The sequence below is a fragment of the Epinephelus fuscoguttatus genome, linkage group LG10 (genome assembly GCF_011397635.1).
Source record: "Epinephelus fuscoguttatus linkage group LG10, E.fuscoguttatus.final_Chr_v1".
In the NCBI taxonomy this organism is placed as follows: Eukaryota; Metazoa; Chordata; class Actinopteri; order Perciformes; family Serranidae; genus Epinephelus; species Epinephelus fuscoguttatus.
Window position 1 is genome coordinate 869,783 of NC_064761.1, and position 24,362 is coordinate 894,144.

The 24,362-nt window shown below is 43.9% G+C and overlaps 1 protein-coding gene across 1 annotated transcript in view; it reads left to right on the forward strand.

The window, feature by feature from the left end:
* szt2 (SZT2 subunit of KICSTOR complex) overlaps window positions 1–24,362 on the forward strand; it is a 461,751-nt gene that overhangs the window by 100,499 nt on the left and 336,890 nt on the right. Inside the window, exons 32-37 of the mRNA XM_049588526.1 lie at window positions 7,923–8,216; window positions 8,532–8,667; window positions 10,224–10,340; window positions 10,468–10,537; window positions 11,411–11,596; window positions 15,473–15,694. Coding sequence (XP_049444483.1) covers window positions 7,923–8,216; window positions 8,532–8,667; window positions 10,224–10,340; window positions 10,468–10,537; window positions 11,411–11,596; window positions 15,473–15,694 — 1,025 coding nt within the window. The remainder of the gene's footprint in view (window positions 1–7,922; window positions 8,217–8,531; window positions 8,668–10,223; window positions 10,341–10,467; window positions 10,538–11,410; window positions 11,597–15,472; window positions 15,695–24,362) is intronic.

Below are 24,362 nucleotides of genomic sequence, written 5' to 3' on the forward strand. Positions count from 1 at the left end.
CGGAGAATGTTCTGCTGCCTGCAACATCCTCCAGCATGACCGGTTTGGCAGTGGGTCAGTAATGGTGTGGGGTGGCATTTCTTTGGGGGGCCGCACAGCCCTCCATGTGCTCGCCAGAGGTAGCCTGACTGCCATTAGGTACCGAGATGAGATCCTCAGACCCATTGTGAGACCATATGCTGGTGCGGTTGGCCCTGGGTTCCTCCTAATGCAAGACAATGCTAGACCTCATGTGGCTGGAGTGTGTCAGCAGTTCCTGGTTGACGAAGGCATTGATGCTATGGACTGGCCTGCCCGTTCCCCAGACCTGAATCCAATTGAGCACATCTGGGACATCATGTCTCGCTCCATCCACCAACGCCACGTTGCACCACAGACTGTCCAGGAGTTGGCAGATGCTTTAGTCCAGGTCTGGGAGGAGATCCCTCAGGAGACCATCCGCCACCTCATCAGGAGCATGCCCAGGCGTTGTAGGGAGGTCATACAGGCACATGGAGGCCACACACACTACTGAGCCTCATTTTGACTTGTTTTAAGGACATTACATCAAAGTTGGATCAGCCTGTAGTGTGTTTTTCCACTTTAATTTTGAGTGTGACTCCAAATCCAGACCTCCATGGGTTAATAAATTTGATTTCCATTGATAATTTTTGTGTGATTTTGTTGTCAGCACATTCAACTATGTAAAGAACAAAGTATTTAATAAGAATTTTTCATTCATTAGTGTTCCCTTTATTTTTTTGAGCAGTGTATAATATATATATATATATATGTATATATACAGTACAGGCCAAAAGTTTGGACACACCTTCTCATTCAATGCGTTTTCTTTATTTTCATGTCTATTTACATTGTAGATTCTCACTGAAGGCATCAAAACTATGAATGAACACATGTGGAGTTATGTACTTAACAAAAAAAGGTCAAATAACTGAAAACATGTTTTATATTCTAGTTTCTTCAAAATAGCCACCCTTTGCTCTGATTACTGCTTTGCACACTCTTGGCATTCTCTCCATGAGCTTCAAGAGGTAGTCACCTGAAATGGTTTCCACTTCACAGGTATGCCTTATCAGGGTTAATTAGTGGAATTTCTTGCTTTATCAATGGGGTTGGGGCCATCAGTTGTGTTGTGCAGAAGTCAGGTTAATACACAGCCGACAGCCCTATTGGACAACTGTTAAAATTCATATTATGGCAAGAACCAATCAGCTAACTAAAGAAAAACGAGTGGCCATCATTACTTTAAGAAATGAAGGTCAGTCAGTCCGGAAAATTGCAAAAACTTTAAATGTGTCCCCAAGTGGAGTCGCAAAAACCATCAAGCGCTACAACGAAACTGGCACATGAGGACCGACCCAGGAAAGGAAGACCAAGAGTCACCTCTGCTTCTGAGGATAAGTTCATCCGAGTCACCAGCCTCAGAAATCGCAAGTTAACAGCAGCTCAGATCAGAGACCAGATGAATGCCACACAGAGTTCTAGCAGCAGACCCATCTCAAGAACAACTGTTAAGAGGAGACTGCGCGAATCAGGCCTTCATGGTCAAATAGCTGCTAGGAACCCACTGCTAAGGAGAGGCAACAAGCAGAAGAGATTTGTTTGGGCCAAGAAACACAAGGAATGGACATTAGACCAGTGGAAATCTGTGCTTTGGTCTGATGAGTCCAAATTTGAGATCTTTGGTTCCAACCGCCGTGTCTTTGTGAGACGCAGAAAAGGTGAACGGATGGATTCCACATGCCTGGTTCCCACTGTGAAGCATGGAGGAGGAGGTGTGATGGTGTGGGGGTATTTTGCTGGTGACACTGTTGGGGATTTATTCAAAATTGAAGGCACACTGAACCAGCATGGCTACCACAGCATCCTGCAGCGACATGCCATCCCATCCGGTTTGCGTTTAGTTGGACGATCATTTATTTTTCAACAGGGCAATGACCCCAAACACACCTCCAGGCTGTGACCAAGAAGGAGAGTGATGGAGTGCTGCGGCAGATGACCTGGCCTCCACAGTCACCGGACCTGAACCCAATCGAGATGGTTTGGGGTGAGCTGGACCGCAGAGTGAAGGCAAAGGGGCCAACAAGTGCTAACCACCTCTGGGAACTCCTTCAAGACTGTTGGAAAACCATTTCAGGTGACTACCTCTTGAAGCTCATGGAGAGAATGCCAAGAGTGTGCAAAGCAGTAATCAGAGCAAAGGGTGGCTATTTTGAAGAAACTAGAATATAAAACATGTTTTCAGTTATTTGACCTTTTTTTGATAAGTACATAACTCCACATGTGTTCATTCATAGTTTTGATGCCTTCAGTGAGAATCTACAATGTAAATAGTCATAAAAATAAAGAAAACGCATTGAATGAGAAGGTGTGTCCAAACTTTTGGCCTGTACTGTATATATATATATATATATATATATATATATATATATATATATATATATATATATATATATATATGTATATAATATGTGTGTGTGTGTGTGTGTATGCATATATATACATGTGTATATATATTCTTATAGTATTCAGTTGCTGCCCCTATGTTGTGTTCCCGTCAGATTAAAGATGTACAAATATATTTATGATGATGTGACACTTTAGCCCCTTTTACACTGCCAGATTTTCTGCAAATGTTGGGTTGTTTTGCTGGCAAGCTGCGAGCGTTTAGACACACAGAGCTGGATTGGCGAGTTGATCCGAGGTGCCCGATTTTCCGCCTCAGAGGGTAGTCATATTGGCGGAACCCTTTTAGTTTAAAAAGACAGAGGACGCCTTCTGCAACAGGAGGGGCTGTTGAAGACTTGTGGGAGGAGCTGTTGATGACGGCATATGTGCGAGCCACTGGCGGTGGATAAACAGGAAACAGCTTATAGCAGGAATTAGCGAGCAGCTGGTTGCAAGAGGGAAATGTATACCTGACAGACACTGTAAAGATGAGCAACTGGGGAGACAAGGAATTGCGCACCCTCCTTGCCCTCGCAAACGAAGAGACCATTGACCGGCAGATGACGGGAACAGTGAAGGACGGGCCGACTTATGAGAGAATCGCTGAAGGACTGATTAGCAGCGGCTTCCCTCCACATCACTGTTTACGTCACACGCTGAGCAATCACGTTTTGTTACTTGCTCACGCCCCCATTGCCCCGAAAAAGGCACATTCTGTATAAACAGAAGGTAGGCGGCATTTTGCTGCACTCCCCGATTTTGCTTTTATACTGCCAATGCTGAACGACGTCTGATTGGGCTTTCCTGCAGATTTGCACAATTCCTATCTAAAAAGGGCTTTTGTTTCATATCTATATCTATATCTATATATATATATATATATATATATATAAATATATACATATATTTTTTTAGATAAATCTGCACTGTCTGCATATTTATACATTAATGTCTCTACATCCACAGGATTAAAATGGAGGCTCCGCCTTGTATTTACCTTTTGCCATGGTGAATCGTAGTATCAGCGCTTAAGTAGCTTTGCATTCAATTTGCATGAGCTTATCTCAGATTGAACATACTTAGAATTGACTGAACTCTGATCAGCTGTTCTGAAACTGAAAAATCAGAGTTTTCCATCTCAGGTTCATCAAGGTTCAACTCAGAGTCTTTTAAACCTGCTGCATGAGTTGTGTGAGTTTGTGAACAGATGTTTTGGTTAAAGCCTCAGTGTGTAAAAATGGTAACAGTGACATCAGCGGTCAAATTCTAGATTGCAGCGCTCACTCGCTCACCCCTCCCGTTGAGTAAGTGATGGTGGCCTCGTCGGACAAATATGGCGACGCAAGAGGGCAGCCTCCAGCAGACCGCGCCCTGCCTGTGTACTGTATATATAGAGAAATCATTCTAAGCCTGTGAGAAAGCTTCCATTTGTATGTGAATTGCATTACACTTTACTCGTACTTGTACTCGTACTCGTCGTCCTCCGCTTATCCGGGTCCGGGTCGCGGGGGCAGCAGCCTCAGCAAGGAAGCCCAGACAGTCCTCTCCCCAGCCACTTCCATCAGCTCTTCCGCGGGAACCCCGAGGCGTTCCCAGGCCAGCCGGTCTCCTCCCGGTTGGACATGCCCGAAACACCTCCCAAGGGAGGCGTCCGGAAGGCATCCTTACCAGATGCCTGAACCACCTCAACTGGCTCCTCTTGATGTGGAGGAGCAGCGGCTCTACTCCGAGTCCCTCCCGAATGTCTGAGCTCCTCACCCTATCCCTAAGGCTGAGCCCAGCCACCCTGCGGAGGAAAGTCATTTCGGCCGCTTGTATTCGCGATCTCATTCTTTCTGTCACTACCCAGAGCTCGTGACCATAGGTGAGGGTTGGAACGAAGATCGACCGGTAAATCGAGAGCTTCGCTTTCTGGCTAAGCTCCCTTTTCACCACAACGGACCGGTTAAGCGCCCGCATCACTGCTGACGCTGCCCCAATCCGCCTGTCAATCTCCCGCTCCATCCTACCCTCACTCGTGAACAAGATCCCGAGATACTTAAACTCCTCCACCTGAGGAAGGACCTCCCCCCTGACCTGGAGTGGGCAATCCACCCTTTTCCGGCTGAGGACCATGGCCTCGGACTTGGAGGTGCTGATTCTCATCCCAGCCGCTTCACACTCGGCTGCGAACCGCCCCAGTGAGAGCTGGAGGTCACTGTTCGATGGAGCTAGGAGGACCACGTCATCCGCAAAAAGCAGGGACGAGATTCTCCCATCACCGAACCTGACACCCTCCACCACTCGGCTGCGCCTAGAAATTCTGTCCATAAAAGTTATGAACACGACCGGTGACAAAGGGCAGCCCTGGCGGAGTCCAACCCTCACCGGGAACAGGTCCGACTTACTGCCAGCCACGCGAACCAGACTCATGCTCCTTCGGTACAGGGACTGGATGGCCCTTAGCAAGGGGCCACCCACCCCATACTCCCGGAGCACCCCCCACAGGATTCTCCTGGGGACACGGTCGTAAGCCTTCTCCAAGACGAAAACCACATTGCTCCTCGGGACGAAAACCACATTGCTCCTCCTCGATCCGAGGTTCAACTATCGACCGGACCCTCTTCTCCAGCACCCTGGAGTAGACCTTACCGGGCAGGCTGAGAAGTGTGATCCCCCTGTAGTTGGAACACACCCTCTGGTCCCCTTTCTTGAAAATGGGGACCACCACCCCGGTCTGCCACTCCAGAGGCACTGCCCCCGATGTCCACGCAATGCTGCAGAGGCGTGTCAGCCAAAACAGCCCTACAACATCCAGAGCCTTGAGTTATCCAGGACGAATCTCATCCACCCCCGGGGCTCCGCCGCCTCGGAGTTGTTTCACCACCTCGGCGACTTCTGCCCCAGAAATTGGACGACCCGCCCCCGAGACCCCCGTCTCTGTTTCCTCACTGGAATACGTTGTGCTGGGATTGAGGAGCTCCTCAAAGTATTCCTTCCACCGCCCGACAATGTCCCCAGTTGACGTCAGCAGCTCCCCGCCCCCACTGTAAACAGTGTGAGCAAGTTGCCGCCTTCCCCCCCTGAGGCGCCGGACGGTTTGCCAGAACCTCTTTGGAGCCGATCGATAGTCTTCCTCCATGGCCTCCCACGCCTGAGTTTTTGCTTCAACGACTGCTGTCGCCGCGCTCCGCTTGGCCCGCCGGTACCCGTCAGCTGCTTCCGGAGACCCACAGACCAACCATGCCCTGTAGGCCTCCTACTTCAGCCTGACGGCTCCCCTCACCTCTGGTGTCCACCAGCGGGTTCGGGGATTACCGCCGCGACTGGCACCAGCGGCCTTGCGGCCACAGCTTGCAACCGCCGCCTCAACAATGGCAGAGCGGAACAAGGCCCATTCGGACTCAATGTCCCCCTCCGCCCTCGGGACGCGGTCGAAGCTCTCCCGGAGGTGGGAGTTGAAGATCATCTGGACAGGTTCTTCCGCGAGGCGTTCCCAGCAGACCCTCACTGTTCGTTTGGGCGTGTCAGGTCTGCGCGGCGCCTTCCCCCACCATCTGATCCAACTCACCACCAGGTGGTGATCAGTTGACAGCTCTGCTCCTCTCTTCACATATGGCCGCAGGTCAAATGATACGACTACAAAGTCGATCATTGACCTGCGACCTAGGCTGTCCTGGTGCCACGTGCACCGATGGACATCCTTATGACATGGGCAGGCCGTTCCTCCCAATCACGCCCCTCCAGGTCCCGCTGTCATTGCCCACGTGAGCGTTGAAGTCCCCCAGCAGAACAATGGAGTCCCCGGTTGGGGCACTGTCCAGCACCCGTCCCAGGGACTCCAAAAAGGGTGGGTACTCTGAACTGTTGTTCGGTACATAAGCACAGACAACAGTCAGGACCCTCCCCGACCCAAGCGCAGGGAAGCAACCCTTTCGTCTACTGGGTAAACCCCAACGTACAGGCAGAGAGTCTGGGGCTATCAGAAAGCCCGGCCCTCCGCCTCTCACCCGGAGCAACTCCAGCGAAGGAGAGAGTCCAACCCCTCTCAAAGACTAGGGTTCCAGAGCCGGAACTATGTGTCGAGGTGAGGCCGACTATATCTAGCCGGTAACGCCCAGCCTCTTCCACAAGTTCCGGCTCCTTCCCCACCAGAGAGGTGACATTCCATGTCCCAAGAGCCAACTTCTGTAACCGAGGATCAGACCGCCAAGGCCCCCGCCTTGGTCTGCTGCCCAATCCACATTGCACCGAACCCTTCTGGATCCCTCTACGGGTGGTGGGCCTGCATGGGGACGAACCCATGTAGCCGGTTCGGGCTGGGCCCGGCCGGACCCCATGGGCGAAGGCCCGACCACCAGGCGCTCGCCCACGGACCCCAACCTCAGGCCTGGCTCCAGGGCGGGGCTCCGGTAACCCTCCGGGCCGGGTACACGTATCCTTGATCATAACCATCATGAAGGGTCTTTTGAACCGTTCTTCGTCTGACCCTTCGCCCAGAACCAATCTGCCATGGGAAACCCTACCAGGGGCAAAATGCCCCCGACAGCATAGCTCCTAGGGTCATTAGGGCACTCAAACTCCTCCACCACGATAAGGTGACGGTTCTCGGAGGAGGCATTACACTTTAGTAAATATATATTTATGAAAGCAATAGTTGATATTTGCTAATAAACAACCACGTAAATTACACATTGTAACTTGCTGTTGTTAAACGTGGAGCCCGATCAATCAATATGCTCACTGTTTTCCATGGAGGCATAAGAGAAAGCATTTTCTTTACAAATTCAGGGTAAAACAGAGTGAGTAATTAATATACAAATGGTGATTTGGAGGTTGAAGTATTCCTTTAAGTTAAGTTTAGTTAAGGATAAGTAAGGTTAAGTTTAAGTCATCTGGCTAATTTAATGTTACGAAACAATAACAGTTGATGTTGTGTATGGATTACTGGAGACACTTGGGTCTCTTTAACAGTTCAAACAGCATAATGAATTTTATTTTATTAGCCTAATGCTAACATTTGATAATTCTATGAGAATGACTTATAAACATGATTTTAAACTGATGACATTCTTCAGAAGTAAAAAAATATGCTGTACTTTGCTCAGAGACTTTAGCTTTAAAACATGTTTTAGACATTTTCATATGCTCAGTATCTGTGACCGGTGTTGACTATACTTTTACTCTATACTCTTTTTTTGGTTAGTAAAGTTTTGTAACAGTTAATTCATAAGATGACTTAAGTAAGGCCACCATGTAGGATACTATACAATATGTGCATTTCTTTGTATGTGAATGACTTTTTTTTTGGACACAAAGGAATGTATTTTTCCTCATGCACAGCCTATTTACAGTATAAATTGTGAAATCTTCTCTTATTTGGTGTAATAAATGTGCTTCATGGTCATTTCATTTTTCAACCACACTTGAGATACACTAAATTATGTTCCTTATCTAGTGATATAAAAATGACCACTTTGTTATTTTGTGTATAGAAAATCTTTCGGGCTGCTGCATTATGACGGAAAGCGACACAGATTTGGTGGTAGAATACGAGGAGCAGGCGCCAGGCGCCATTTCCCACATAGAAGGTGACGACCAATCCCTGTCCGACTCAAACACTGTCAACCAGGACCAGGACTCCTTCAGTATCCTGGAAGGAGACTCCCTGCTGGAGCCCGAGGGGCCACAGCTGGACATGCCACCGCTGTTTGTTCATATCACTTGCTCTGTCAATATGAAAAGCTGCCATGGCTCCATGCCCATACAAACACTGCCTACCTGCCTGGGTGAGTAAGGCCTTGGTTTTCTCTTCCTCTAGAGTCAGGACACACTATGTCAACACAAACCTCTGATTATGGAGTTAGGTTAAGATCTATCAGTTTCTTCCATATTTAACGTTGCTATATATTTTTTTCCCAATATTTAGACGGTAGTTCAAATTTTTAATCAAAAGTTGCAAAATATCCAAAATAACGGTTTTCCCAGCTTGTCTTCCTGTCTTCCCTCTGTAAAATATTTGTATTATGTAGTTGAAAAGTTGAAATTTGACCACTGAGACTTTTGCTTTTGTCATGGCATTTATTTCTGTTTTGTGACTGCAGGTGAGATTATTTCCTGCCTGGAGAATGCTGAAGCCTTACAGTCTTTGGATTTGAATGAGCTTTCTGCCACCTTAGATATTTTTGTCCTGACACTACCTCTGGAGATTGAAGTCATGGCTGATTTCCATCATAACAGGTGCATCAGAGTGTGAGCAAAAAGCAACAACACAGCAATTTTGCAAGGAAAGAGAATTCCACAAGGTTTTTTGACATATGTTTAAGTTCCTAACTTCCTGATCACGCTGAGGCCGATTTACAAACATGTTGAATGCATTTCTTTTCTTTTTTTTTTTTTAAAAGATATTTTTTGGGGCTTTTTCGCCTTTAATGTATAGGACAGACAAGTGTGAAGGGGGGAGAGAGAGGGGGAGTGACATGCAGCAAAGGGCCACAGGCTGGAGTCGAACCCGGGCCACTGTGGCAACAGCCTTGTACATGGGGTGGCACTAAGCCACCGGTGCCCCGCATTTCCTTTTTTAATCTCAAACATATTTTTATTGATTTTTTCACAATAAGTAATGCACGTACAAAATTATGACAGGATTGTAAAACGTAAAGGTACATAAAACCTTATCTTAACCCTCCCCTTACCCTCCCTAACATCTTTAACAAGCCAAGTTGTACATAGAAAGATAAACAAAATAACCAGTTGTATTTCATTCCTGGAGTGGTACAGGTGGTAGCTGGAATTCAAGTTCAATTCGAGGAGAATAATGCAATGAGTAAAGAGATCAGAATACGTATGTAAGCACATATATACAAGCACATCCACAAACATATACCCATATATGTACATACACACAAAAACAAGTATAATAAGTAATAGATACATAGATGGGTTAGAAGTAGGGGTCCGAGAGATGATTTTATACATGTGATATTACTGACATGAAAATAGACAGGCAGACCAGAAAGCAAACCTCTAGATGGTCTGGAGATTATGCATTTCCTTTTTATATAACATTAGTAATAATGACTATGAATGAAATTTTGGAGCCTACATTGTCAATGTTTTAAGTGGCTAGCAGTCTTGTTTTTCCTTCGTTCAATCAGTGGAAAAGTGTAAGATACAGCTAAAATAATGATTGGATCACTATCGACAGAAAAATAATTGGTAACTGTTTTGATAATTGATGAATTGTTTGAACATATGTTTAATCAAAAACAGCAACAATACCCAGTAATTTTATGAAAGGTAGAAGATATATCTAAAACAGTTGTGTATATTCATTGCATTATGTTTGTTTTCGGGTTGTCCGTGCATACATCTGTATGTCTGTACGTTCCATTCTTGTGGTCGCGATTTTTCAAATTTGGTACAAACATCCACTTGGACTCAACAATAAACTCATAAGAATTTGGTAGTCGAAGGTCAAGGGTCAAGGTCACGGTGACATTGTCTGTCTCATTCTAATGAACATGATATCTCAATAAAACCTTGAGGGGGGGATGTGTGATGCATCCATGTTTTCACAGACATGGATATAAACTGTAAGAGAAACGTGACTGGTGCATGGAGGAATATAGCCACATTTGGTAATTCTAGTAAAGTTTTCATTAAGCTGTGCACTCATTGGCCCTAAATGTCTGCTGATGACCATAATGTGGCTTAACAATGTAAGTGTTATCCTTAACATAAGTGCAAATGATAAAACCACAGTGTGACAAGTCAGATCTTGTTTTTGTGTGCAGGTACACCTCAGAGAGCAGTGTGTCCTTGAATCGTTCACCAGGACAGCCCTCCTCCTATCGCTCTGATGAGGAACTGATGGCTGTGTTGGACGGTCTTAGGGGGGCTGGCGTTGATGAGTGAGTTTGTTCAACACACATCCTAGTTTAACTGGATAATACTGAACTTGAATTTCTCTGATTGACTCTGATTCTGTCAGTCTACAGAGGTATCTGTTTTACTGATATCTGGCTTGTCTTTCATCAGGGTCTCTGGTGATTCCTTATCCAAACTCCCAGTTCCTCACAAGTTAGCTATTCTGGCCACAATGGACGAGGTGAGTCTTTTTCTACTAAATGTGAGCTATCAAAGCAGCAACACCATAATACAATATAACACATAATAAATACAACACATCTACATCCAGAGGAGAGTAGCTTTACTTATTAGCTTTACCCAAATATTCACTATACCCCTCAGGCAGTCTGGGCATTCACACAGTTCACAAGTATGCTATCAGATACATTTAATTAGACTGAATTTACCTTTTCCCCAGGTGTATGTATTGAAATCAGTGATGTTAACCACGTTTAGAAATAGACATTATGATTCTTTAAACAGGATTAGTGGTTTAGAAAATGGAGTATGAAACTACAAAGGAGGAAATCGAAAGCTTCCTAACTTCCACACTTTTCTCTAGCAACACCATCAAGCCTAGATTTTCACATTTACACGAGAAATAATGAAACTGTCAGGTTACTATGATATTAACTGAGCATATACATGCTCCATACAAGGCACGCCCTTTAAGCTTTTCTTTAGCACCACGCTCAGGCAAAGACAAGACATAACCTAGAATAACAGGCTGATTGCCATTTCATTTATTGGCGACATTTATGTGCACAAGTGGATGAACCCTTTTATGTTTTAGCACAAACTTTAGCCTCACTGTTGGCAAGATCTTAAGGATATCAAAATCATCAATCATCATGCTTCTGCCTCTTTCTAATTGTTTAACATGGGCATTGTAAATGCATCTTTGTAATGAACATTACAGCTTTTAGAATATGTTAACAAACTTAAGTTTCTTAGTCTTACTGATATTAGAGGGGTGTTTTTTCCTCTCTGAAAACTCTCAGGGCCATATTTTTGTTACTACAGCACACACACACACAGCAGTGGTAAGCTTTTCTTGGTTCTGCTCTTTCAGATTCGCTGGCTGCTGGAGGATGAGATTGTTTCTGCTTTGCGTCACTCTCGGGTCATCAGCTCGGACACTCTACAGAAAGTAGCAGAGCATGTTTTGCGCTCCACGGGTCGACCACATTGTCACTGTGAAGATGTCCCCCTTCAGTTTGTCTTCAGGCCTGAGCAGTCTCTGGAAAAATTCAAAGAGGCAAGGACACACATGCATTCACAAACACTCACACACACGACTCCAGGAATATTCTCAGTACAAGGACAGTTACAGATGTAATTAAGGTTCTATGAATTCTGGATGATCGCCAGAGATGGTTTGACATACCTGGTTACATCCGTAGCTTTTGTTCTACTCCATTCTCCCTGACCACCAGAGATGGTATAAAAAGCTGACCTGGATGACCCATACCATGAATGTCACAATTATTCTATACTCACCCAGCCTCAGTTGCAGACTGAAAAAGCTAGCAAGACCGTTGTTGCCACAGGGTGGGGAGCATTCACATTAACTGTGTAGAAGTGGGCAAGATACAAAATTAAAGAAAAGCTGAAGCAGCTACAGCACAAATCCCGCTCAGCGGAACATCTCTCAAGGCAGCCCAAGAAATTAAGATGCTTCTGTTTAAATGACATTTCACTTAGGGAACCTGGACCTCAGCTTGAATGCTTGAGATATGATGCTGACAATCCAGTTTGAGAGTCTTTGTTTAGGCCGTAGACTAAAAATAATGGATGTAGCTACTATGACTTCACCCATTGGTTTGTGGACTCCCGATTTGAAGCCTCAAGTTTGACATTTTGGCCGTCCCCATCTTGGTTTTTTTAGAGCCAGAAGTCACCATTTTTGGATGAGAAGATGGAGCTGTGGAGGAGTGAGGGGTGGATCTCACTGACAAGCCAAGGACACTATCAGCAGACAGTCTGTCACTTAAAGTAGCCCGCCCTTAATTATATATAACTTAAAGCCTGAATAAAATGTAAATCGGTGAGTTATATAAAAATTCATTCCCCTCCCAGCACAGTTGTCATGAAGGGGGGAATAAGCTATAGAGAGTAAAATGTAAACATGTTTATTTCAGCTGTAAAGTTGGTTGTTTAAACGTGGGGTCTAAGCAGATTGACTGGCTTGCGGAGAAAGCCTCAAGTGGTTATTAGAAGAACTGCCGTTCTTGGCACTTGCATGTTTTAATTTTTCAGCCTCAGAGGTTGCTTCCTGGTTTACACAAGGCACAACCCGAACAGTGCATCAGACTTCCGGAACCCAGATGGCACATCAGTGTACTGCATCAGAGCCCAAACAGGCTAAAGTAGGCTGGCATTAGGAGGAAGTTCCTCTGCCACTGGCTGTGAGGTAGGGCTGGGCGGTATATTGATTTTTTTTTTACAATACATTGATATGTTTTCAAGCAAGGTATAGATTAAGACAATATCGTTTATATCGATATAGGGACAAGTTGCGCCACTTAACGAGTACCAGTGTTCATCTCTACTTTCTCACACTCACAGCTCCATGGGTAGTGGTGGTGTCTCACCAACCGCAGCAAACCCCCGACCACCGTGTTTGTCGGGAGACTCTTATCCCCTCTGTCTGCAGGAGACCAGAGAGAAAGGTGTTTTCAGAAGTCTCTGTGTGTTCAGGTCTCAGTACTTTTGTAGCTTCTAACTGAATCCCTGTGGCCTGGAGTTTAGTTTCTCTCCTGCTTCCTGTTTGTACTTGAGGTATCTGCTTTATTTTACTGTTTATGTTTGCTATTTGCCATTTGAAGTTGCGTGAAGTTGCTGCTTGAAAATTTGACATTGCCTTATTTTGCTGCTTCACAATGAAAGTTTTTACATAGGGGCAAGAAGCTCACTGTAGTAAGGGTCCGAACAGCACAAACAGTGTACTGTCAACTCAGATTATCCTTTTTATTGCTCACACACAATGTCACAACCATTATTCTTCCTGTTTGATCCTCTGCTATCTTGCCCAGTGACATCCATTTAGTCCAGTTTTTCAAATGGCACAAACTGAAAGCACAAGTATTCCTGACAGGAGGACAGGCATTCATTTTAGGGAGTATGATTAGCCAACTCACTGAACACTTCTCACCTGAGCCGTCCCAACGCCTCGTGTCCTGCAGCTGAAAGCCAACAATGCTGAGCTCCACACTCACCAACTGGTTTTGCAGATGCAACAGCAAAACAAAAAACAGTCTTTCCATATAGTCATCTAAGGTCAGCTTATTACAGTGGCTCAAACAAGGGGAATTAAAAGATTTTAGGATGATAAGCAAATCCTATGAAGGAACCCGTACAACACGTCGGCAATGAGCAACCGGAGAGCACCTTTCAGAATACAGCTCACCAGAGAATATGACCCCACAGTTCAGCCTTCCACCAAAACATGTTGACCTGATATGGCAGCAAAATACACTTACATGGAGACTGACAGCCCCTTATCCAGTAACACCTGCAACTGTTTTAGTAATATAGGCAAAGAGCAATGCTCTGGGTCCATAAGTTGATCCCTAAACCAACTGAAAAAAAGTTCCAACCTGTTGACACACAGTGCCCTAGTCGAGGATGCACAAGCATTGAATATGGCCTAGACCAGGGCCCAAACAGCCTCTCACCATTTAAGACTACACAGTCAATTGAGATCACTTGCATCAAAAGAGTTTGATTTTTAAAATGGCATTTGTTTGTTATCCATTGAAATATCTATTTAATTTAGCCAACAAATAGTTTTGTTACACAAACATTTAAAAACATTTGAAACACAAGCTCCCACCTGGTCAAGGCACCTTGTTTGTGCATGCCAACACACTTGCTGGATCATTCTTCCTTTACCTCCACTCATATCTCATCCTGGACCAGCTGACGTAGCGGGGCTTGGGGCAACTACCCAAACCTGTCCACTAGGATGCTGTGTCTGCTCTGTCGTCCACTCCCTGTGCCTGCCATTTCCTTACGGTCTTAACAGTTTATTGACACTTTATTGACACTATGGACACTTTATGGACACCACAGCTGTCTGCTGTTTTGCACATACAATCACTTGCACTAGATGTGCTCCCTTTATCCACTGCTCATTTTCATTCACTGCTGCTCATTATTATCCACTTCCTATTATTTTGATTATTATTATTATTATTATTATTGTTATTGTTATTTATCGCCGACTCTTGGATTTTTGTACTTATTTGCATGCCTAGTTATTTAAGTTTTTTAAGTCTAATTTTGAAATCTTTAATCTGACTCTTTTTCCTTGACTGCTGTAACACTGCTGTAACATCTTTAACATCAGAGGAGTCTCTGTACTTCATCACCTCCCTACTTTGGGGACTTTGAACTCATCTGACAGGCCACTGATGGGTAGTTGCAGCTTGGTAAAATGTCCATAAAAGGTGATGTTACTGAATGACTGAGGGAGCCCCAGCATCCTTTTCAGGAACTAGCACTTTTCATGTGCCTCCACTGTTGTCACAGGCACCTCATAGGCTAGAAGAGGCCAAAGTAGCCTTGGCAGGACTCCATGCTGGTACATCCAGACTTTGAATTTGCCTGGAAGCCCCAACTTGTCTATAGCAGTGAGCCATGCTGTCAAGTCTAATAATTAGAAATTGACAAAATTTCAACAGTTAACAGCTGGGAGAGCTGTTGTTGCTATAGTACATTTAAAAGAATAGAAAAGAGAGATTGAGGATTAAGAAAGAGAGACCAGAAATGCAGAGGTTGTCAGTACTGCCAATGAAACAGTATAGCCAAATGGTCAGACATAGCTTAGAGGAATACTTCACCCACAAAATGACCATTTGTGAATCAGTAAGTCACACCATGTTACCTTGAATTTGTGAAGAAAACTTTTTTATGTTTGTCTCCATGGAAAACATGGTTGATTGGGGACCACATTTAACAACAGCAACACTATATCCAAACATCTGTGTATAGACTCTCACACAACTCGTGCAGTGTAATCCAAGTCTCATTGATCCAGTCGTTTGCACAGTATTTCCCAAACACATGTATTTTAACATACAGTTAGGATGTATGATTCTATTGTATGACTGAATCATGTATGATCCTGCAGGAGTTCCGCAGAATATCTTTCTGTGGCTACATGTTGAATGGAGAACAGTGCAGCTTCTACTACATGTCCCTGAGCAGACTGCACCCTCAGAGGATCCACGCTACCAAGAGGCTGTCTGAGAGTACTGCAGACCCCCCACAACACATCAACCTCTGCAGTGCTGGAGCACAGATGGAGGACGTGATGCTGGAGAGTGAAGCAGAGGCTCACGCAGAAAGCGAGGTCAGATACATCATCTCACAGTGATGTGCAGGAATAACTTGATGTCTGCATTAGTATAATCATTTTTAGTATTTACTTTGATTGTCATTGAAGTAGCTAGTGAGACTTCATTAGCAAACTGTCACTGGGATCATGTGTATTTTATAAATAATCAAAATTGAGCTTCATGAAGCTATTTGACTACAATACTTGATTGGCCTTAGATAATTGATTAGTGGAGGCGGCTTGTCATACAGTCTCTCCTGATTCTGACTTATTTTGATGTTTCCCTACACTTTTTTTTTTCTATTTTCAACATAGGAAACCTCAGGTTTTAGTTGTATTTTCAATATTGCAATATTCCACAAAGTTTACTACATGTGAGCAACATTTTGTAAAATGACTTCAACCCTCTTTCTCATTTTGATGGGCCGCTAATCAGAATAAACGCGATACTAAAGTTAGGGCTGCACCTAACCATTTTTTTTTTTATCGGTTAATTTTGTTTTGATTAGTCAACTAAGCTAATGAGTAATTTATTGATTATGTTAAAGATTAGTTTTTATTGATTATGTTAAAGATTAGTTTTTATTACTCGATTGAACACATAACTCAAAAAGTAAAAAGAAAAACTTGTTTCATGAATATTTAAATCATTGTCTCTTAAAAAACAATGACAATAGTGGCATATGTTAATTTCTAAGTCGCTGTTATGTTATGATAATATTAATTATAATAATAGGCCCTATGTATCAGATACCTGTTCAGGAAGTACTGGACCTTAAACTCAACAGCATTGTTGTAACACATACATTAATTTAATCACTGTACATCACAGCAATCCTTTCCCTGAACTGGAGAATAAGGGTTTTTTTCTTGAGTCTTCTTCTTTTGGCTGTTCCCTTAAGGGGTCACCACAGCGAATCATCTGCCTCCATCTAACCCTATCCTCTGCATCCTTTTCTCTCACACCACCTAACTTCATATCCTCTTTCACAACAACCTCCTCTTTCATCTTCCTCTAGGCCTCTTGCCTGGCAGTTCCAACCTCAGCATCCTTCTGCCGATATATTCACTCTCCCTCCTCTGAACATTTCCAAACAATCTCAGTCTGGCCTCTCTGGCTTTATCTCCAAAACATCTAACATGAGCTGTCCCTCTGATGTACTCATTCCTGATCCTATCCATCCACTCCCAAAGAGAACCTTGACATCTTCATCTCTGCTACCTCCAGCTCTGCCTCCTGTCTTTCCCTCAGTCCCACTGTCTTGAAACCAAACAACATCACTGGTCTCACCATCGTGTTGTACACCTTTCCTTTTAATCTTGCTGGTACTTTTCTATAACATCTGACACTTTTCTCCACCTGTTCCAACACTTTTCTCCACCCGTTCCAACCAAGCACACATTTCTTCACCTCTTTTCTACACTCTCCGTTGCTCTGGTATGTTGACCCGAAGTACTTAAAATCCTCCACCTTCTTTATTTCTACTGTAACCTCACTGTTCCACTTGGGCCCTTCTCATTAACACACATGTATTCTGTCTTGCTGCAACTAACCACTTTAACATACTTCTCTGCCACTCCAGACATCCTCATACAATACCACAGCTCCTCTCTCTGCACCCTGTCACATGCTTTCTCAAGATCTACAAAGACACAGTGCAGTTCCCTTTGACCTTCTCTGTACTTTTCCATCAACATCCTCAAAGCAAATACTGCATTTGTAGTACTTTTTCTTGGCATGAAACCATACTGCTGCTCACAGATGCTCACTTCTGCTCTTAGGCTAGCTTCCACTACTCTTTCCCATGGCTTCATTGTATGCTTGTATTGTATGTAGGCTCATCAACTTAATACCTCTGTAGTTGCCTCAACTCTGCACGTCTCCCTTGTTCTTAAAAATCGGCACCAGCACACTTCTCCATTCCTCAGGCATCCTCTCACTTTCTAAGACCTTGTTGAAAAACCTAGTCAAAAACTCCACTGCCACCTCCCAGACACTTCCATACCTCCACGGCTATGTCATCAGGACCAACTGCTTTTCCACTTTTCATCCTCTTCAATGCCCTCCTCACTTCATCTTTACTAATCTTTGCTACTTTCTGCTCCACAATGGTCCCCTCTTCTACTCTTTTTCTCTCTCATTTTCCACATTCATCAACTCTTCAAAGTTCACTTTCCATCTTCCCATCACACTTGTGGCACCTGTCAATACATTCCCATCTCTATCCTTAATCAACCTAACCTGCTGCACTTCCTTCCCATCTCTATCTCTCTTGCTTGCCAACCTGTATAAATCAGTCTCTCCCTCCTTATTGTCCAACCTATCATACAAGTCCTCATACGCCCTTTGTTTGGCCTTTGCCACCTCTACCTTTTACCTTACGCTGAATCTCCTTGTACTCCTGTCTCCTTTCTTCAGTCCTCTCAGTGTCCCACTTGTTCTTAGCTAACTTCTTTCTCTGTATACACTCCTGCACTTCCTCATTCCACCACCAGGTCTCCTTATCTCCTTTCCTTCCAGATGACCCACCAAGTACTCTTCTACCTGTCTCTGTGATAACATTAGGTGTAGTTATCCAGTCATTTGGGAGCACCTCCTTGCCACCCAGAGCCTGTCTCCACTCCTCCTTGAAAACCACACAACTCTTATCTTTTCAGCTTCCACCACTTCGTCCTCTGCTCTGCCTTTGTCCTCTTCATCTTCCTCACCACCAGAGTCATCCTACACACCACCATCCTATGCTGTCTGGCTACCCTCTCACCTACCATGACTTTGCAGTCACTGATCTCCTTCAGATTACATTGTCTACACAAAATGTGTGTGCTCCAACCTCCGCTCTTGTAAGTCAATCAATCAATCAATCAATCAATCAATCAATCAATCAATTTTATTTATAAAGCCCAATATCGCAAATCATAATTTGCCTCAGAGGGCTTTACAGGACATCCCTCTGTCCGTGGGATCCTCGCAGCAGATAAGGAAAAACTCCCCCAAAAAAACCTTTTAACGGGGGGAAAAATGGTAGAAACCTCAGGAAGAGCAACTGAGGAGGGATCCCTCTTCCAGGATGGACAGACGTGCAATAGATGTCGTACAGAACAGATCAACATGATAAATTAACAGTAATCCGTATGATACAATGTTACTGCCTCTTCTGGAAGAAAGTATTCACTACAGCCATTTCCATTCTTTTTGTCCACCACAATCTGTACCTCTGTGTTCCTATCCTGGTTACCAAACCTGCCCATCACTTCCTCCTCACCTCTGTTCCCTGCCCTGACATGTCCATTGAAGTTTGCACCAATCACCACTCTCTCACCTCTAGGGCTATTCTGTATCACTTCTAACTCACTCCAGAATTTCTCCTTCTCTTCTAACTCACAGTGTACCTGTGGGACATAACCACTAACAACATTGAACATTACACCTTCAATTTCTAGCTTCATCTATCTAACACTCTTTTCACCTCCAAAACATTCCTAACAAACTCCTCCTTCAGGATAACTCCTACTTTATTTCGCCCGATCCAAACCATAATAAAACAGCTTGAACCCTGTTCCTAAGCTTCTAGCCTTGCTACCTTTCCACCTGGTCTCCTGAACACACGGTATATCCACCTTCCTTCTCTGCATCATGTCAGCCAACTCTTTAGCTAGTCATAGTCCCAACATTCAAAGTCCCTACTCTCTGTTCTAGGCTCTTGCCTTTCCTCTATTCTCTCTGCCTACAGACACGCCTTACTCCTCTCCTTTTTCGACTAACAGTAGTAACCCTGTAGGTCAACAGCACCGGTGGCGGTCGTTGTTAACCCGGGCCTCGACTGATCCGGTATGGCAGTCATATTCGTGATTCGCATGTTTGATTTGGCATAGGTTTTATGTCGGATGCCCTTCCTGACACAACCCTCTGCATTTATCCAGGCTTGGGACTGGCCCAATGAGAACACTGGCTTGTGCCTCTTTGGGGCTGCATTAGGGTTTTTTTCTCAAGTACTTGACTTAAAACTTAATCAGTGTGGGGCGAGGAAAATAAATTAATTACAGACTGTAACAGCAGTCACAGACTGTAACAACGGTCTGTAATATTAGTTTAAACCGTTTTGTCGCTTGTGCATGCCTATTAAAGTGAATGGAAAATATTAAACAGCAGAACAACAACATTTGATGACACGAGGTATTATAAGTGGAGGTGCAGAAAGCTTAAGTGACGCCTACTAACAGAAAAATGTTCGGTGTGTTGTTAATCCTAATATATCATTCTTGGGTGGGGACAAAAAGTAAACAGGACGGTGCTTACTGCTGCTGTCTTTACAGAGTGCTCTGGGATGCTTTCACTTCGAGTGTCTGTGCACTGCAGTTCTCCTGTGAGAAATTATTTTCACTTTGTAGGTGAGGTTTTCAGCTGCTGCTCGTTCTCTGAAAGAATACACGCTTTCACTGAGTGCAGCCTACTTTATTGTGACGCGCTAAAATGTGTTTTGCAAACTGATGTATTTTCGTAACCGATGTCGATGAATTGCCCCACCCCTGGTGATAGTAGCAACCCATACATGGGCAGGCAGGAGGGCAATAGGACCTCCAAATTACATTGTCGTTTGCAAGTAACAATCATTTGTTATATGCAACACTGCCACCATTTGTGATCTGTGTAAGCACTGCTTACTTAATCCTGATTTATAATGCTGCCAATGGGACATCTGAGCGGCAGCAGGATAAATCCCCCCATGGAGTCCAGACACTGGTGGCTGATGACTCTGAGGCTGCTGACTGCTGAGTTGTATCAGAGTGATGAATCTGTAAGGGCTGGGATGTGATGGGGATGTGGTGGGCCCGCACACTGCGGCAAGAAAGAACTTTGGGAGAAAAAGAACCATATTTAAAATAAGGAGCAGTAAGATGATAGGCTGACAGAGAAGGATTGTCGCTGTGCTATTCAGGGCCGGCCCTGGACATCTGGGGGCCCTAAGCAGGACACGCTCCGGGGGCCCTACTTTGCCATAAATAGACAGTTAAGGATACACAAAACCAGAGACAGTATGCAATTATAAACCTTTTGCATTAAATTTTTATCTCTATCAACATGATGGGCCATGGTTTATTGCTACACTCATGTACTCAAGAACAGATGTTGCGTGGCTTTGATCAGCAGTCTCAACTGGATCCGAGGAGTAAAATCAGTTGGAAAAGCTTTAGTAACTTTAATTTTCCAAGAAAGACCTCCACAATTTGGTAGCAAACATAAAACTTACCAAATTCAAATAAACACAAGAAGTTTGTGCTCTAGAAAAGGATCAGCACTCAGTGAATAAACTCCTAAGCCCTATGATAAGCTATTACGGCAAGGCTTAACTATACAGACCAGTGAGCAGTGATAACTAACATGTCTTTGGGGTCATTGGGTGGGAACCTCCTTTTATCGGTGTTTTGTCTAGTTGGTCCCACGACACCTCCAGGAGGCTAGACAGTGATCTCTGGCGTCCCAGAGACACTCCCCTAATGCCAGGTCTCACTGCTCTCCACACCAACCCAATAACCTCCTTTACCTTACTACTTACACATGGCTTTCTCAGCCCAAACAGCACTGCCACCTTCAACCAAACCCAGGCTCTGTACATGCGAGCTCCAGATAGAAGCAATGCTGATACTACCTTTCCTAGCACATTCACCATACTCTATTTCACACGCTACATAGCATAACTCCAATATAAGCTAAAGTTAAAGGAGATAAATGAACTTACAGGATCAGCAAACACACTCACCTTGCAGCATGGTCTCAAACAAAAGGGATTCAAACAGGCCATTCCCACACTTAAATAACCTTCCTCTTCCTAGATTTCATCCTGAGAGGAAGTGGATCTCTCCACTTGATCTCAAGGAGTTATATACCCTGCTTAGTAGTTCCCCCTGCTGGCCCCCAACTGACATTATTTCTTCTCTTCTTCTCTCATAAACTGGCTGGCTCTGGCTGCTTCATCTGACATTTCCCTCACTGTCTTCCTCAAACTCTGTCGCCGCACTCCGAGTTCCCCAACGAGCGAGACAGCTGATCTTGCTATGAATCCCCTACACCCCACTTCCACTGGACAAATCCTAGTCTTCCATCCTCGCTGCTCAGCTTCTGCTCCTAAGTCTGCATATCTAAGCTTTTTTCTTTGATAGGATTCTTCCAATGAGTCTTCCCAAGGAACTGTCAGCTCAATGAAATAAACTATCCATTGACTCACTCAATATATCACTGGAACCAACCCCAGGGGCTGAAGATGAGTCAGCATTTATCTTATATCTCAAAATCATAAATTAGTTCAAATTGTTGTAAACAAAGACATAATTAATTTCCTGTTGGGAATATAGTTTATGTACCAGGAACATCTGTTGAGGTGTCCTCTGTGGATGAACCAGGAGTTGGAGTATTGTCATCTCCAGCTGCTGTGTGAGAATACAAATAGAACATGCATAACATGCAGAGTAGGTAAAACATAAGCAATTATACCAGGCAACATCCATGAATAAGAAGACAACACAGTGAACTGTAATTTTAAAACATTTTCACCTGCCAGTGCCATCCTCTTTCATCCTAGTTCCACCACCACTAAAATATTTGAGTATTGCTCCTTCTGAAAAAGTGATATATTAATTACTTTATTTATTTCAATAAACCATACTAACAGAAAATAATGCTAACAGAAAATGCATGTAGGGGTAACTAATATTATTTACCAACGCAGCTTTAGTTTAGCATGATTTTTTAACCCTTTCATACTGTTCATATTCTGACCTTCACAGTTTTTGACCCTTTATTATTAGACACTGTCAAGAAATATAAACCACAGATATGTTGTGCATCCTGTGCATTAATTTTTTCCATGAATTCTATTGAAAGTGAAGAATGAAACAACCTTGCTAAATGATAGGTTTCACCATAATCATTTGAAACTCTCCACTGTGTGAATGCATTAGTCAAACAACAAAACAACAAACTGGTCTGTAAATTTCAAACAAACACTGCAAAAACACATATTGCACATACCTAACTAATCACGCATGTAGTGACAAACGTTGCTTTACTTGACTTTACCTTGAGCTTGTTTGTTTGTCTCTTCAACCTTTTTTTCTTCTTCCTCTTCTCCACTCCTGAAGGATATGCACGCTTCGACATCTTCGAAAACGGTAATCTGCATGCTCTATTCAGTGAACGGCACCTGCCCCCTGGTCTGTAGGGTCCCTGCCCTGCTATAGGTCATGCTATGTATGTTGACCATTGACGTTGACTCAGTACTCATCGTTGCCAGTTTTTGGGATCAAACAAACATGAGGATCCTCACATGCCGCCCTATAGACAAGTAGGCTGCAGTTCATTGTAAATAACAGGGTTACCAGATCTGTGCAGAGGTGTGACAGACAGTTACTTCAGTTTACTGTGCATCCATCTGGGGGCCCCCTAGTGGCCGCGGGGCCCTAAGCAGCTGCTTAATTCGCTTATAGGGAGGGCCGTCTCTGGTGCTATTGGTTGATTGTGAATCAGCTGATGACTCAATTGACCTACTCAGACAGTGACACCTAGAGACAGTGTGTGAGCATACATGCAAGGAGTGAATGGCAGGGGGAGAAAGAACGTAGAGCCTGAGCGATAAAAGTATTGTCTTCCTGACTGAACTTTCCCTAGAGCTTCATTACTGTGATATACAATCATGTGAAAAAATTAGGACACCCTATGAAATCCTGTGTGTTTTTGGTAACATATTTGGACATATGGATATTTAATATCAATTTTAACAATACTGAGAGATTCGAGTAATATAACTAAACAATTAAAATTGAAGAAAATACTTTATAAAACTTTCTGTAAAATGTAATTTAAAAAAATGCAATTTCTAGTGAAGCATGAATTAGGACACCCCCACATTTATTCACACTTAAAATAGCTAAAATTGGGGCGTCGGTGGCTTAGTGGTAGAGCAGGCGCCCTATGTACAAGGCTGTTGCCACAGCGGCCCGGGTTCGAATCCAGCTCGTGGCCCTTTGCTGCATGTCATCCCCTCTCTCTCTCCCCCCCTTCATACAGTACTTATCTGTCCTGTGCATTAAAGGCAAAAATGCCCCCCAAAATACCTTTTTTTAAAAAAAAAAAAAAAGGCTAAAATCACACACAGTTGTACCACATCAGGAGCACAAGATTTGAACATCTTTACTCAGCATTTTGAAGGAGGCTTGCCCTATTTAAACCTCAGACATTTAGTTTGGTGTGCTCCTGATTTTTGAAGTGAGAGTGAACACCATGGTGAGATCGAAAGAGCTGTCTGAGGCCATCAGAAAGAAGATTGTAGCAGCCTATGAGTCTGGCAAGGGTTATAAAAAGATCTCAAAAGAATTTGAAATCAGCCATTCCACTGTCCGGCAAATAGTCTACAAATGGAGGACATTCAAAACAACTGCCAACATGCCCAGGTCTGGGCATCCAAGCAAGTTCACCCTGAGAGCAGACCGTAAGATGCTAAAAGAAGTCTCCAAAAACCCTAAAATGTCATCACGGAACCTACAGCAGGCTCTTGCTGCAGTTGATGTGAAAGTGCATGCCTCTACAATCAAAAAGAGACTGCACGAGTTAACTTTAATCGGAGGTGTGCAAGGAGGAAACCTTTGCTCTCTAAGAGAAACATGAAGGCCAGACTGAAGTTTGCCAGAG